The sequence below is a fragment of the Monodon monoceros genome, unplaced genomic scaffold, assembly GCF_005190385.1.
Source record: "Monodon monoceros isolate NGI ecotype Baffin Bay Population unplaced genomic scaffold, NGI_Narwhal_1 Super_Scaffold_4, whole genome shotgun sequence".
Taxonomy (NCBI): Eukaryota; Metazoa; Chordata; class Mammalia; order Artiodactyla; family Monodontidae; genus Monodon; species Monodon monoceros.
Genome location: NW_021703781.1, coordinates 81,749,549 through 81,765,896, shown reverse-complemented (window position 1 = coordinate 81,765,896; position 16,348 = coordinate 81,749,549). Strand labels below are relative to the sequence as shown.

General features: G+C 55.3%; 1 protein-coding gene across 1 annotated transcript in view; it reads left to right on the top strand.

Moving 5' to 3' along the window:
* Positions 1-16,348, top strand: part of CFAP46 (cilia and flagella associated protein 46) — an 88,098-nt gene that overhangs the window by 69,835 nt on the left and 1,915 nt on the right. The window contains exons 45-56 of the mRNA XM_029245175.1: positions 3,478-3,575; positions 4,059-4,135; positions 4,295-4,425; positions 4,719-4,843; positions 5,617-5,696; positions 6,632-6,793; positions 13,255-13,325; positions 13,427-13,487; positions 13,558-13,593; positions 14,083-14,185; positions 14,685-14,797; positions 16,068-16,348. The exon at positions 16,068-16,348 is cut by the window's right edge and continues 603 nt beyond it. Coding sequence (XP_029101008.1) covers positions 3,478-3,575; positions 4,059-4,135; positions 4,295-4,425; positions 4,719-4,843; positions 5,617-5,696; positions 6,632-6,793; positions 13,255-13,325; positions 13,427-13,487; positions 13,558-13,593; positions 14,083-14,185; positions 14,685-14,797; positions 16,068-16,348 — 1,338 coding nt within the window. The remainder of the gene's footprint in view (positions 1-3,477; positions 3,576-4,058; positions 4,136-4,294; positions 4,426-4,718; positions 4,844-5,616; positions 5,697-6,631; positions 6,794-13,254; positions 13,326-13,426; positions 13,488-13,557; positions 13,594-14,082; positions 14,186-14,684; positions 14,798-16,067) is intronic.

Genomic DNA, 16,348 nt, shown 5'->3' with positions numbered 1-16,348 from the left:
CACGAGAGGCCTCAACAAGTTCCAAAGCACTGAAGTCATTCAGTTTGTTTTCTAACCACAAGGAAATTAAAACAGGAATCAGTAACTAAGAGATAGCTGCAAAACACACACCTGCCTTGAAATTAACCGCGTCTATCATCAGCGGTCCGTCAAAGAGGAGTCACGATGGAGTTTAGAAAACAGTTGAAATTGACTTAGAGAATAAAATACTGCATATCGAAACCTAGGAGACTTGTCTGGAACAGGGCGTGGAGGAAAAATACCTTGAATGCAAAAGAGAGTCTTAAAAACAGTGATTTAAGCTGTGATTTCAAGAAGCTGGAGTAAAAACACCTAAGAAAAATGGAAAACAAAGAACGAGAACAGCAGAAGCCATGAAATTAAAACACACTTACGGCAGAGGAAATCTGTCGTGACAAGTGTTGGTTCCAAAGAGAAGACTAATAAAATTGATAAACACTTAGAAAGACCCGATAAAGAAAAAAGAGAAAGAAAACAAAAATTTCGGTATTGGTAATAAAAAGACATCACGAGATCCTTCAGACATCAAGAAGCTAATAAGAGACTACTTTTTATAACCTTACTCTAATAAATTTAACAATTTGGATGAAATGGACAAATTCCTCCAAAAATATTACCTACCAAAGGGGACAGAATGGAAAATCTGAATAATATCACTTCAAGAAATGGAACCTTTTATTAAAAACATTCCCACAAAGAAAATCCCAGACCCAACTGGCTTCGCCAATAAATTCTTCCAGACATTGAAGGAAGAAGTAATCCTTCAAAACACTTCCAGAGGATAGGAATAAAAGGAATACTTCCTAACTGTCTTTAAAGAGGCCCAGTGAGCCTCGATACTAGAAACCTAGCAAGGACGTTACATGGAAGGAAAATCTCTCTCATCAACGTGGACACAAAGTATTAGCAAGTAAAATCCAGCGATTATAAAAGGGATAATACATGAGGATCAAATGGCTGTGTTCCATGTGGTTTAATACTTTTAAATCATTCAACATAATTCACCGTATTAACAGAAGGAAAAAGAGAAAAATCATAAGATCATCTTGATAGATGCAAAAAAAAACATTTGTCAAAATTCAGCACCAGTCTGTGATTTCAAAAACTCAAGATAGAAGATAATTTTCTTAATTTGATAATGTCTTTAAAAGTCCATATCAAACATCATACTATAGGGCTTCCCTGGTGGCGCAGTGGTTGAGAGTCAGCCTGCCGATGCAGGGGATGCAGGTTCGTGCCCCGGTCCGGGAAGATCCCACATGCCGTGGAGCGGCTGGGCCCGTGAGCCATGGCCACTGAGCCTGCGTGTCCGGAGCCTGTGCTCTGCAACGGGAGAGGCCACAACAGTGAGAGGCCCGCGTACCACAAAAAAAAACCCCACATCATACTATATACTAAAATTTTGAAAAATTTTCTCCTTGAGTCAGAATGACACAAGAAAGCTATCACTGCTTCTATTCAATGGAACAATTAGACTCGAAAAACGAATAAAGGGCAGAAGCGCTGAAAAGGAAGAAGTAAAACATTATTCACAACCAGCATGATTGTGGGCCTTGAAAGTCATAGTCTCTCGATAACAGATTTAACATGCAGATTTGGCAGGTCACTGCTGAAGGCTGTAAACATGACTTGTATCTCTACCTGCCAGTTACAAACAAGCAATGACAATGTCCGAATAATACCGTTTTCAGTAACATCAAAAACAATCAAATACCTAAGGAAAATCTAACAAAAGATACACATGACTTCTACCCTGAAAACTGCAAACCTTCCTAAGGAAAATTCAAGAAGAACTAGGTAAGCCCAGAGGCAGCTGTATTTGTGGGGAAAGGCTCCATACTAAGATGTTTGTAAGGAAATGCCAGCTTACTATACAAGATACCAAGACGTATTTAAAACTATAGAAGGGAAGACAGCGTGGCATTGGCACACAAATGGAGAAAATGACCGACGGGACAAGAAAACGCCCAGAAACAGACCCACCACCCACACCTGACAGATGAAAAGCGTGACACTTAGGGCAGAAGAGCAGATGGTGCAGCCCTGCACAAAGGGCAGCTCTACCTGAGAAGGTAACACAGCAGAGCTTTCAGAAGAAGCTTTAAGGGGACCTCTTCATGCCTTCGGAGTAGGGAAGACTTACTACGCAGGAGACAGAGGTGCTAACCATCAAAGGGGGAATGATCAGTTGTACTGCACTGACAGTAAGAACTTGTGTTCATCAAAACCATAGCCCAGGAGTCAAAAGGCAAGCCCCAGAGGAGATACAACACACGCGAGGGGCCAGGGGCTGATGTCCTGTGTGTAGACAGGAGGTGTCCCCTCTCGGCAGGAGAAAGACTGACTGTCCCACAGAAAACAGTCACAAGACTGGAATTTCACAAAAGATACCCAAGTGGCCAGTAAACTTTGTAAATGACGCACAAGTTCACTGGTCATCAGGAAGATGGAAAAATTAAAACCCCATTCAGGTACTGCTAGACCTCCACCAGAAGGGCTGAAGGGGAACAGGTGCAAAGCCCCAAGGGCAGGAGAGGAGGCGGGGCCCCGGCGGGGGTGGTGCCCGGTGGCCCCTTTGGAAGCGCCGTCCCCCAGCAACTCCCCTGCGGTCGGTGGTCCCCAAAGAACAGACGTCACAGCAGCATTCCTGGCCCAAAAAGGGAGCCCACCCAGGTGCCCAGGGTCCACAGAAGGGATGAGAAGTGGTGCCCTCACCGATGGGACACTCTGCAGGCAGCAAAGGGCAGCAGGGTCAGCCGCCACGTGCGCCAGCGCGGAGGGGCCCCGGGCCTCGCACAGCGGGCCGCCCGAGCTGCGGAAGCCTGCCGGCGCCTCCCCTGGAGCGAGGCCGTGGCCCCTGTGAGCAGCCCGCAGCCTCCCGAGCGCCGTTCCCACGGCTTCCGTGTGTCCGCTCGCCGCCGGGGCAAGCGTCCCAGAAGCCCCTCCGCACCTCCGAGGGCTCGAGTGCCGACGCTGGCCGGCTTGGGCAAAGCTGAAGCTCATTTCATCCGAAAGTGGGGAATGGGCTTCTGAGCAACCGCTGCTCTTTGGGGAGGCGGCCCGCGGGGTGCTGTGTGGCCCCCGCTGCGGACCCTTCCCCGCAGAGAAGCGGGACCCGGGCCCGGGCAGGCTGAACCGCCGGCCGCCCCCGCACCCCGCGGCCTGCGGGCCGGGAGCGCGGGTCCTGCGCGTGCCCTGCCGGTGTCTGCGCGGGGGGCGCCGGGACCGCGGGGAGGGGAGAGGGCGGCGGCTGTGCTGCAGGACGTGCCGGGGCTTTTCCGTGCGCCTTTGGGCTCGGTGCCTTTGCGGGTGTGCGGCGGCGGGTCGGGCTCTGGCGGTACCGGCGGAGCCAGTGTCCAGGGCAGCGGGGAAGTCCGCGTGCGTCTGCTGCCCCCTTGTGGCGGCGCCCGGCCCCGCAGCCGCCGCCCGGCGCTGACTCCTGACTGCCCCCCGCAGGCTTGGCAGAATCTCTGGGTCACCGAACAGCACTTTAACTTCTTGAGTGAAATCCCTCCCACTTTTCGGATCCTCTTTCTGCATCACTCACGGGACAGGTGAGGCCTTCTCTCTCCTGTTCTCGGGCTTGCTACCCAGACTTCTGCCCGCTAAGGTTCCTGTGGACACAGCACGGGGCTGCCAAGCCGAGGGACAGACAGGCCGGCGGGGGCTGCCCGCTGAGGGGAGCTGAGGGGCGACCGTCCCTCTGCCACGATGACCAGGCTGGCCCGTACGACCCGGGGAGGGGAGAGGGCACGGTGCCACCTCCCGCCAGCACGTGGCCCTGGACTGAAGTTCACTGCTCAAGTGGCGCAGAACCCACTGGTCTGGGGAGAAGCTGGTGTCCCAGCCTCTGGCAGCACCGCACACAGACCCCCCCAGGGGCATGTTTTAACCCTGTGTCTGACTTGGCTGGGGCACCGCAGGGAGGAGGCTCCTGTTCCCAGCAGGGTGGGTATGTGGCACAGAGTCGGCCTCGTCAGGGCTCCTCTGGGACCCCCGGAGCTGGGCTTTGACCCCACCCTGCATCCTGCCAACAGGACCCATCTCTACGGCGCTGCCTACGAGAAACCCAAGTTCATCCCTGCAGCCAAAGGCAAACTGCTCCAGGTCGGGGGTAAGTTCTGCCGGCGCACCACCCTGGGGGTGCGTGCAGGGTGCGCCCACCGGCACCAAGGCCGAGCGTGCGCACCTGTTCCCACCCACAGTCCCCTCAGCCCCGGGGGGCGTTCTGTGAAGCCGCGTGGGGGGACAGCGGCGGCGTCTGTCTCTGCAGGCTCCTGCAAGGTGGCTCGGATGGCCGTGAGCCCGGCCGCCTTCTCCTCCCTGTTGGCCAGTGCCCAGCAGTTCCGGGAGCACGCCCAGGCTGAGGCGCACAGTGAGGACATGGCCCTGAGCCCAGGCTTGGTGAGGCCCCGAGCCCGGTGCCAGGGCTGCTCCCACCCCGCAGGGCAGGGTGGGGAGGCCTGGGCGAGGACCACCCCCCAGGCGCTGCTGGACCCCGGGTCAGGCTCCCCGACCAGGCACGGGGCCAATCCTTGAGCCAAGTCTGTTGCAGACGCCTCCGTGATGCTGGCAGAGGAGTCGGGGGTGGGGGGCTGCTGGCTGCTGAGCTGGGCCTGTCCTGGGGGGCCGCCTGCAGGGTCTCACCCCTCTTCCCCTTTGACGCCTCTGACTGCGGCTGTCTTTGAGGTGAGAAGGAGTCAGAGGGCGCGCCCCTGAGAGGGGAAGAACACGCTGTGCAGAGGCTCGCGGAGGTCGTGAAGCCCATGGAGGAGTATCTGAGGCCACTGTTCTCGCTGCTCAGCTGCCCCCCGGAAGCCAGGTGCCCATCGAGGGCCACTTCCCGAGGGGCTCAGGGACTGAGAGCGCAGGGCGCGCGCTGTCTGGGCGCCCGAGCCCTCGAGGTGCAGGGTCGTGTTGTCTCTCTGCCCACAGGTGCACCCAGGTGTGCACAGGCACAGGGACACCCAGGGCTGGGGGGTGCGGCCTGCAAGCACTCCCTGAGTCCCAGGGCCAGCTGAGCAACTGGCTGTGGGCATGTGAAAGTCAGAGCTGTTTCCTTTGTGGAAACATCTCTGAGGCCACAGCGCCGTAGGCTTGGTGGGCTTCTCTCTGCGCTGAATCGGACCGTTCGATTAAATGGGAGACGTGCACAGGCTCTTTGAGAACAGAAGCCCGGGCTCTGTCCACCTGCCATCGGGAGGAAGTCTGGCCCTGCTTGAAACCTTTTCTGGGGGCGTCCCCGCGGTACCGGCCCCTGCCGCCCTCTGAGCCGCTGGCCTGGGTGTGAGAAGGAGGGGAGAGCACGGTGAAGTGCCTGGCCCCTTGGGTCTGTGTTTGGTGGGAGGGAAGGTAGAGGGGTCGGGCAGGTGAACTTCCCTGATTGGCCAGCAGGTCAGAGCATCCTGAATCCTGTGTGTTCACATCCTGCCTGTTGCCCCTGCCCCCATCTCAGGAGACCGGTCCCCAACAGCAGGTCGGGAGAGTCTTGTGGCCCTCACTGCCCTGGTGGGAACAGCCTGAGGAGATGCTGTCCCTGTTCTCAGTGATTTTCATGGAGTTTTTAAAACCTGAATCTCTGCCTTTGCCTTTCAGAGCACCGATTCCCACAGTTGTTGCGGATTTGGGAAAATACAAGGGCAAAGACAAGGAGAGGGAAGAGTCCCTGCCGCAGGGTGAGTGGGGCCCCAGGTCCGCGTCTGTGGGTTGGAGGCCGGCAGAGCCGTGCTCACTGTGGCTGCAGCGGGGCCGCCGGGGGCAGCTTTTCCGGAAGGTTCGCGCCACCCCGCCACTGCCCACGCGACCGCAGATGCCCCAGCCCTGCCAGATGCCCGGGCACAAACCACGGTGACGTCGCCGTCACCCTCCTGAGCACGTCAGACGGCAGGAGGGCAGATGGGTCTCCCGGGTCAGCAGTCTGCTGCTTTCCTACGTGGAAGATGAAATGCTCTTGTTTTGCTCCCTGCCACCTGCCCCGTGGCTGAGCCACCCCGGTGCCCGTGGTCCCAGGCCGCGCCGAGTGTGCACAGCTGCCGGGAGCCCAGTGACCACTTGTGTGACCGGAGCTTCTGCCCTAAACGTTCCCAGATGAAAACCTGCTGGACTTTAAGTAACTTGACTTTGCAAACACATCAATTCCATTGGCATGTCTGGTGGCCTCAGCCTTTGCACCGGTTTCCCGACGGCTGGAGAAGCCATGGTGTCACGGGAGCACCACTACCCTTCCTCGAACGGAGCTGTCCCCAGAGGCCGTGGCCCCTGCCTGGACAGCCCTTGGGGAGGGGGGTTCGTGCAGATGTTCGTCCCTTGAAGGGGCTCCCTGGTGAGGCCGCGGAGCCTGGGCGGCCCTCAGAACCTCAGGGGACTCGACGTCCCCATGGCCTAGGCTCTGTCCAGGTCCTGGCTGTGACCCGGCCACACCGTCAAAACCAGCGTGTACCCGCAAGACGGCGCTGGCGTGCCTGCGAGCTGTGCCCGGCTCAGACTCCTTTCCGCATCTCCCGCCGGGCGGGGGCTGTGCAGCGGCCAGACGGCCTCAGTGGCGAGGGGCAGAGCTTGGCCCTCAGGTGTCTGCCGCTGCCTTGGTAGCCGCTGGCGTTCCCGCCCACAGTGCAGCCCGAGGTCGCAGACAACGTCATACTGATCGCTGACAGGCACCTTCTGGAGCTGCCGTTAGAAGGTCTCTCTGTGTTCGATGAAGGGATGGTCTCCTCCGTGTCACGAGAGTTTTCTCTCCAGATGCTGTGGAACCGCCTGCATAGAAAGGAGACAGGTAAGAGCTACACTGATACTTGACTTTAAAATGCAAATATTTAAGTGACTTTCACGATAAGAGAATGTAACTCTTGTCAAAAAATAGTTACCAGATGTTACCATACTTCTCGAGGCCCTGGTTCATTCAGAGAACACCTACTATGTGCCGGTGCTCTGTTAGGTGCCAAACGTGCCCTGAACAGGAAATTTAACTTTGCTCTTGCCTCACATACTTCTGTTTCAAAGGAGGGGACTGGTGGTAACCAACCAACTACACAGTTAACCGTCAATCAGGTGATGAGAGGCAATGAGGGAGAGGACAAGGGGGACCTGGCCTGGCCTGGGGGTGGCTGGGGACTCAGGCATGATCATGTTCTGTGACGTGGATGTGCCTGGGGTGTGAAAATTCTCCAGGATGTACACTGGTGCTGTGTGCAGTTTTCTGCATGTATGTTGCACTACGATAGATACCAAATTACATTAAAAGTAGATAGATTGGACTTTTGTTTTCATCCAAGATGAGGTGACAGGGACCAAATTTGCCCTTCCAGCTGGAACAACAAAAACTCAGACAAAAATACCTGAAACAGGGACTTCCTTGGCGGTCCAGTGGTTAAGGCTGCACCTTCCAATGCAGGGAGTGCAGGTTCGATCCCTGGTCGGGGAGCTAATATTGAATTGTAACAAATTCAATAAATACTTTAAAAATGGTCCACATCAAAAAATAAATAAATAATTTGAAAAATATATGAAACAGCGGTTTTCAGATATTGGAGAACAGGCAGTGGGGGACAGCAATCCCCAAGAGAGAGAAACAAGCAGGTGAGCCCCAGCTTTCTGCCTGGAGAGAGTCTACAGGCTGTAGCACATGGTGGCGGGGGGCAGGGGGACCAGGCAGAGCCTGGCGGTCTCCCCGAGGTGAGGAGACGAGGGACTGGGCACCCAAGGCGGTCCTGGGAGTAGAGACCTGCAGAGGGTCCCCATCAGTCTTCTGCTGAGAGCCAGTCAGTGCAAGCGTGTGTGGAGACTACAGCCAGAATGGAACATCTTATAATTCACAGCTATCAGGTACAGGAACCAGAGGGCATTGCCTGTCTGCACTAGGGAGACTGGCTTTAGTCCCACCAACAGAACTTAAAAACAGGCCTCAAGGGATGAAACTATTTCCAGGTAACTTAACTGCATCTTGAAATAAAGCTCAAGATGGATAGAGTTTTTTAAAAATCCAGGACCCAACAAGGAAAAATTCAAAAGGTCTGACGTCCAATCAAAAACCACCTGGCATGCAAAGACCCGTGGTTAAGAGAAAAGCCAATCGAAAGCAGACCCAGAGGTGACACAGGTGACAGTTCCTGTAACTATAATCCACGTGTTCCAGGAGGTGGTAAGCAAAGACACGGAAGATGTAAAACGGACCAGAACTGAACTTCTGCTGAGGAGGGACATGCCCTGGGCAGCATTAATGCAACTCGACATGACAGAAGAAACTAGTGAGGCTGAAGAAGTGTCAGCAGGAAAAAACTGAAAAAAAACAAAAACAGAAACAGAGCACCAGTGAGCTGTTGGACAAAGTGAAGTGGCTGAACCTGCCTGTAACTGGAGTCTTTGCAGGGGGAACATTTGAGTTAATAATGGCCAATGTTTCCCAATTTTGATGAAAACTGTAATCCTGCAGACCCAAGAAGTTCAATGAATCCCAAACAAGAAATAAAACGATACCAGGGACCATTGTAGTCAGGGTGATTAAAACCAGTGAAAGAGTATTCTACAAGCAGCCAAAGAAAAAAGACACATTATATATCCAGAAACAAATACAAGAGAGTTAGCAGACTTCTCGGCTGAAACAATGCAAGCAGTGAAGAACGTCTTTAAATTATTAAAGAAAATGTCTATCAATGCAGATATTTTTGAAAATAACTCTCAAAAACAATGGTGAAATACTTTTTCAGAAATAGGGGAGCTGAAGGAATTCTTCCCCAGCAGGCCTGCCTACCCCACAAGAAATGCTGCAGAGCGTCCTCCAGGCAGGAGAAAAAAGGATGGGAACCTGCATCTGCACAGAGAAATAAACACCAGAAACTGGAATTAGGTGGGTCAATATTTAAAGCTTTTTTCTTAATTTAAAATCTCTTTAAAAGATTTTGACAGGGGCTTCCCTGTTGGCACAGTGGTTGAGAGTCCGCCTGCCGATCAGGGGACACGGGTTCGAGCCCCGGTCTGGGAGGATCCCACATGCTGTGGAGCAACGGGGCCCATGAGCCACAACTACTGAGCCTGTGCGTCTGGAGCCTGTGCTCCACAACGAGAGGCCGCGACAGTGAGAGGCCCGCGCACCGCAATGAAGAGTGGCCCCCGCTCGCCGCAACTGGAGAAAGCCCTCGCACAGAAATGAAGACCCGACACAGCCAAAAATAAATAAATTAATTAAAAAAAAAAGATTTTGACAGCTTGGAGTGAAAAATAATAGCAACGTTTCATGGGGTTCTACAGCATTATATAAATGTAACTTGTGGGGCAGCAAAGGCTGGTGGGGGGTGGAGAATGGAGGCTCGGGGTACTGGACCAGCACAGCCACTGAAAACAGAAACAGAGAGGTACAGCTAGTACACAACAAGGAAGTCGAAATGGAATCATAAAAAAATATATGGTTAATCAGAAAAAGGCAGAAAAAAGAAGGGACATGGAACAAAGAAGAGACAGGACAAATAGAAAACAAATAGCAAGATGGTGTGTTTCCACCCAACCACATCAGTAATCACAGTCTCCGTACAAGGTCAAAACATCCCAGTTAAAAGGTAAAGATCACCTTTGGGAATGGAAACGCAAGGTCCCAAACATGCTCCTTTAAGGAAATCAGGGTAAATAAAAGGACGCTAATGGGCCAGATACAAAGGACGGGAGAAAGAACAGGTCTTGCGCCCCCAAGAGGCCACGGTGCTGGGCTCACCAGGAGCTGCGGGTGGGGCCTCGGGGCTCAAGCCCCGCCGATCTGCAGCCCCTGCTGCTGGCGAGCCCAGCCCTTCCACATTTTATGGGCCGTTTGATGTCCTCACTTGTGAAAATCCGTTCTAGTTTTTGGCCAGTTTTTCTCTTGGGTTATCTGCCTTTTGTTCTTTAGGTTTGTATAAATTTTCTGATCATTTTATGAACTACAGATGTCCTCCCAGTCTGCAGCTGGTCTTTTCACTCCTTTACGTGGTACCTCTTGGTGAACAAAATATTTGAATATAGTCCAATGTATCCATCTTCTCTTAACAGCTGGTGCTTTTGGGGTCTTTTTATAAAGAATATTTTCTTACCTGAAGATCATGAAGGTTCTATGATGTCTTCTAAATGTGTCTCTCTTTTTGTCCTTCACGTCTTTACATACCTTCCATCCGAAATCGGTTTTGCACACAGTGTGAGATAAGGGGCAGGTCTCTCTTTCCCACGTGAGTCCCCCGCTGTGCGCGCCGCATTTACTGAAAGGGCCTTCCTGTCCCCCCGCTCTGCGCCGTCAGCGTTGTCTGGAAGAGCAGACCACCCCCTGGTGGGGTTAGCAGAATAGCGGCCCTAAAGGCGCCCACGCCCTGACCCCGGGCCCAAGAGAAGGTGCCCTGATGTGACAAAAGGGCCTTTGCAGATGTGATTCAGTGAAGGGTCCTGAGATGGGGAGACTGTCCTGATTGTATGGGTGGCCCAGTGTCATCACCAGCGTCCTGAAAAGAGGGAGGCAGGAGGGTGCGGAGGTAGCGGAAGGGGCTCGTGGCGCCTCTGGAGGCTGGAAAAGGCAAGGGAGCCTATTCTCCTCTGGAGCCTCCCAAGGGAAACAGCCTCCCTCACACCTGGATTTTAATCCAGCGGGACCCCTTTCGACTCCTGCCTCCAGAGCTGTAAGGTAGTAACTTGGTGTTGTTTTAAGCCCCAACATTTGTGGTGAAATTTGTTACAGCAGCAACTAGACCCTAATACAAGCTCTCACCGCAAAGAAACAAAAATACCGCGTAAATGTGAGTGGAGCCTTTTCAATGCCCTACGGAGTGGGGATAAAAAGGATTCTGCAGGTCCCAGAGTGAAGTGTTCTCAGAGCCTTGAACCCTTCAGGCTGGAGGAATGCCCTTTGAGTGTTAAATATTCACGGCAAACCTTTAAGGATAATCACGAAAGAGCATAACTGGTGTATAAATTCCAAACCAATAAAGAGAGAAAATGAATAAGAAAAACAAGTGAACCAACCCCTCAGTCGAGTTACAAAGAGCCAGTGGTGGAGACGCACACACGGAGCAGGGAGGACGGAGAACCCACGGGCAAAAAGGTGCTGTGGCCCATCCATTAGATCAGGAACCGAACAAGTGAGTGCACCACACCTGCCGACTAAAGACACAGTAAACAAGAGCGCGTAGATAGGATGCCGGCCACGTGAGACTCTCCTGAACAGAAAGGAGGCACAAAAGCCAGAAAGCAGAAGAGTGGAAAGAGGAGCCGGGCGGGCGAGCCCCCAAAAGGGCCTCCATCGCACTGTCCGCCGGAGCCGACTTTACAGCTGTGGGCGTCCGTAGTGCAGGGTCATCACACAGCGATAGCGATGAAGTTCGTGGGAGGATCAAAGAGCCTCCATACGGGAAGCAGCAAGTAACAAGCACCGGGGGCGAGGCTGGTGGCCACTCCCGCGATGGGAGATTCCCGCACGCCTCCACGACTGAAAGGTCAGACAAGCAGAAAGAGCGCAAACAGAGAGAATTGGGGCAACACACTTAACAGACTTGGCTTAATGGACACGTGCGCCCTGTGTCTAAAAATTAGAGACTCACGTTCTTTTCAGGTGCACGTGAAACAATCACAGAAACTGGCTGAGGTCACATTTGATTAGGTTAGAAACCAACGCCCAAAAGACGGGGTTTTAAATTCCCACACATCTGGAAATTTTAAAACACTGACTTCTAAAAACTCACGGGACTCAGAAGAAGCAATGATAGAAATGCCAAAGACTGGCTGGATGTTACCACAGCAGAATCTAGAAGGATCCTTTAGCTTTAAATGCTTAAAGGATCATGAACAGACCCCAAAACAAAATAGGAAGCAAAGACAAAAATTATTTATTTGGGAAAAAATAACCTCATAAAATAGACACATTTGGGTGAGAATGATCCAGAAATAAACAGACAAGGCACAAATAAACAATATGAGAAATACAAGAGACACCAACTCTAAAGCGCATCAGAGATTTAAGAGAATATTAGGAACAACTTTTTGACAATATATTCAAAAATACTCGGAGACTCGGAAAGAAAACCCAGCGGCCTCATAGCGAAGAAAGGACAATCGATACATTTACATTTCCCCACAAAAAATATTGCTTTTACCATTTTTCTGTTGAATTCTACCAAAATTTCAAGAAACCGTTCATGTCAGTCTATACATGTCTCCCCAAGTAGAAGAAAAAAAAAGCCATCCTTCTGCCGGCCAGTCCAGACCCTGACACCCAAACTTCTCAAGAGTAGCAAAGAAAGAAAGAAACATGTAACATTTCATCACCCAGTCTGACCTTAAAAGCTTACAGGTATCACAGAGGAACAGATTAAAGGGAAATTGAACTTATAAACATCCAAGATGATGCAGGAAAAAAAGCATTTGATAAAATGCATGCATTCGGGTCTTCCCTGGTGGCGCAGTGGTTGAGAGTCCGCCTGCCGATGCAGGGGACACGGGTTCGTGCCCCGGTCCGGGAAGATCCCACATGCCGCAGAGCGGCTGGGCCCGTGAGCCATGGCCGCTGAGCCTGCGCGTCCGGAGCCTGTGCTCCGCAACGGGAGAGGCCACAACAGTGAGAGGTCCGCATACCGCAAAAAAAATAAAAAATAAAAAGCATGCATCCGTAATAGAAATTCTTAGCAAACCAGGAGTTCTTCTCATCCTGGTGGAGAAAGCCATCCAAATCTAGGGCAAGCTGCTTCCCAGCGGTGCCCCCGTAAGGCTGGGACACGGCAGAGAGGCCCACATCAGCGCTTACATCTCCGAGGCGGCCGGACGGGAATGAAGGAAACTGGCATTATTTTCGGTTACCTTCACCAGAACGGGAGCGCAGCGGGGGCAGGTGTAAACCCTCCGGCAAGAGGGAGAGGGGCCAGCAGGGCCCAGCCGTCTGCGACTGGCCCAGCTCAGCAGGGGCACCGGTAGGTGCCCAGCGTGGTGTGTGATTGGACAGCCGCGTGGGCCCGGGAACCTCTGGCGGCCGTTCCTTTCTTGAGGTCTCCTGGCCCGGGCCTTTCCCAACCCTGTGAGCCTTTACCTTTGAGAGATTACTGCCATTTCAACTTTACAAAAATGGAAATCAACTGTTCACACCACTTCTTGTGTTTTTCATTGAGGTGAGATTCACGTGATACAAAATTAACCATTTTCAAGTGAACAATTCAGTGGCATTTAAAGCATTCGAACGCCGTGTACCACGGCCCCTGTCTGGTTCCAGGACATCACCACTTCTTGTTATTGTCTCAACAGAAGGCAATGTGAAAAAGGAGAGCAGAGGTAGAGATCACAGAAAGAGAGGCATAGCAAAGAAGGGAGCAAAGGTAGGTGGTCGAGGCCCCGCTGAGGCGGAGAGCCGGGCGGGGCCCGAGGTCCGGCCGTGCCCCCAGGACGCATCCCCAAGGGCCCCTGCCTGTCTTTGCAGCGCGTCGTGTCCCGGATCACCCCCCCACACTGCATCGCGGTCGACGCGGACAACTTCAGATGTATCCTTTGCTGCTGCTTCTGCCCCAGACAGCGAGCGTGTGGTCCTGTTTCTCCTTAACCAAGGCCCAGTCGTTGTGGACCCCTACGAGGAGGCCCGAGGCCCAGGTGAGCCCTCCCGCCCACGCACAAGCCATACACCGCCCACAGCACTCGGAGCATCGTGGACCGGGTGCCTCGGCCTCTGCTGCCACCCGGCCCTCCGTCACCTCCTGCTACACTGACGGTGGGCGGGAGGGGGACCCTGGTGTGCTCCGAGACCCCGCCCTCACCGTCTGCAGCCAGTCAGGGCGACAGCTGTGTGACCTGGGCCCGAGGCGGCGCTGTGCCCCACTCCGGGCCTGCGGCTGCGGCTGAGGGCTGCCTCTGCGGCTCCGGGACAGGATTCCTCAGCTCCTCTTTTGCTGAGCTGGTGTTTTCATCTCTCCACAAAGGAGGGAAGGAGTACTAAGATTTCCACTCCCCCGGGGCCCCCGTCTGTGAGGGCCCAAGGCCCAGGCCGCCCTGCCACGCCAAGGGCCGCCAAGGGCACCGGGACCGCCCGTGCCTACACGCGCGGTGCTCCTAAGTTTTCTCACCATCCGATTCTGGCTGCAGAAATGCTGACTCCTGTCTCCGTGACCCGGGAAATTTTGGAAAGATTCCGAGACATGTTCACTGCGAGATGGGCGGGGCATCTGGGGAAGAAGCAGTTTCCCAGGTTGGCATCTGGGTTCCTGGGACGCCGTCCTGCGGTGGCTGCGGTGCGCCAGCCCGAGGGGTGCTCCGCATGCGGCCCCTTCCCCCCTCCCCGTCCCGCCGAGGTTCCCTCCTGCCCTGACCCCCACTTCTGTCCTGTCAGACCCTTCCCTCTGGTGCACGGAGGCGCCTAGATCCCCAGATCCTGGATGCGGACCTGGGCCCCCGCCGTGTGTGCGCCCCTGCACAAGGGCCGGGCCCCTCCAGGCGGGGCCTCGCGGAGGGGGCGGGGCGCGATGGAGGGGAGGGGCTCTGTCGGGGCGGGGCCCAGGAGGGGCGGGGCCATCTGGGGCAGGGACCTGGGCTCCTTGGCCGGACGGAAGACCCTCTGCGGCTTTTCAGAGTAACCGCCCCGGGGGCAGGGTGTGGAGCGGAACGCGGGAACAGTCTGCTCCGGATCGCGCCCTTAGCCCGCGGCTCCAGCAGGCATCCACCCCGGGTCTCTCTCCTTCCCTTGGCAGCCAGGCCGAGTGGGAGCAGCTGCTGGGCAGCTGCGGAGGCTTTTTCTTCTACGGGATGGAGAGCTTCCTGTCCCACATATTGGTAGAAAGGTTGGCCGCCATGAACTTGGAAGGTGAGACCCCCCAAAAGCCCGCCTCTCTGCCAGACCCGCCGGCACAAGTCGAATCCACCCGGGGACAGAGCAGGGCGCCCCTGTGTCTTATCAGGTGTCTCCCCTGTGCTCTGATGGAGGGCTGGGGGGGCGCTTTAGGAAGGCACAGCGGGGCCTGGGTTGGGGGACCCCTCCTCCGTTCCTCTGAGAGGCCTGGCCAGGGTCAGGCGTTGGAGGGGTCACCCCTCTAGGGCTGGGCCTGCAGAGTGCAGGAAGGCTGGGTGGGTGTTTCTGGAAAGTGCTGGTCACAGCCCCTTCCCACCAGTTGTTCTACTTGAGATGCAGGCACTCTGGCCCTGTTTTCCCTCCCACTGTCCACTGGCCCCTGCGTCACCCAGCCCACCCCCAGGGTGCCCGTGAGTGTCGTCTGGCCTGCCCTCAGGTGACCTTCTCCTGAGGGGATTGCTGGGTAGCTGGCCACTGTGCACGGTTGAGTGGGGGCCTTTTCAGGGACCCCTCAGAGAGGCCCCTACCCTTGGGGTGTGTGGCACAGGTGGACACTGTCCGTGGTCGGGATACCTGAACCCAGCCCGTCACCCTGTCTCCTCCCCAGGCCCTGCCGATATGGGTGGGGTCCGCACGTTCTTACCCCAGGAGAAGGTAGAAACAGGCTTCTCTGAAACTTGAATTCTAGACCTTCTCAGACGAGCAGTGAGTGACACTGAAGAAATCATAGGCTCCCAGGCGCCTGTAGGGGTGACAGCATCGCTGGGTGCCCCCGCCGTTCCCAGCCAGGCCTGTCCTCACACAGCTGGAGGCTCTGCCCGCTCTGGGGACGGCCCCTGACGCTTGGCCTCAGCATCTGTGGGGCTTTCCGCACACCCACATCCAAGAGCTGCATTTTGGACACTGGCCCCGTTTCAGTGGGCACACGGGGCCAGGGCCACCGACGCCCAGCCCCTGGCAAGCCGGAGTGCCTCATGGGTGGCCTCTGGGAGCCAAGACCCCTCTGCGAGGCAGGGAGAGCTGTGGCAGGCCCCGGGGTGGGCTTCCCTCCCTCGCCCGGCCCGGTCACCCAAGGAGGACGTGAAGGGTGAGGGTCGGCCAAGGCAAATAACGGCCGGCTTGCCAGTGCAGCCCACGCGACCCAGGACGGGGACGAGTGGCATCGGAGCCTCGGTCGGGTCAGGCCGAGTTCCCGCTATCCTCCTCGCCCTGGGCAACACCCCCGCCTGCACGGCGCCCTCACCCTGGGTGCCCTGCCACTGAGCCGCCCCTCCTGTGACCACAGAGTGCCAGATGGTGGTGCTGCTGGACCTGGCGCGGTCCTGCGAGAGCATGCGGCGCCACGTGGAGTCCTCGCAGAACAAGAGGTGCCCGGGGTCCCCTCCGCTCGGGCTCAAGCCTGCAGCCTGGCCTCCGGCAGCTGACGAGGAACCTGGGGGGGCATCTGAGCCACGGCTGTCCGCCTGGGGCACTGTCCTTGCACCCCCTGGGCAGCTGGGATGCCGTGATCCGGCCCCCAGACCCTGCCTGGCAGAGTCCCAGGGCGGGGGGATGGATGGACGGTGA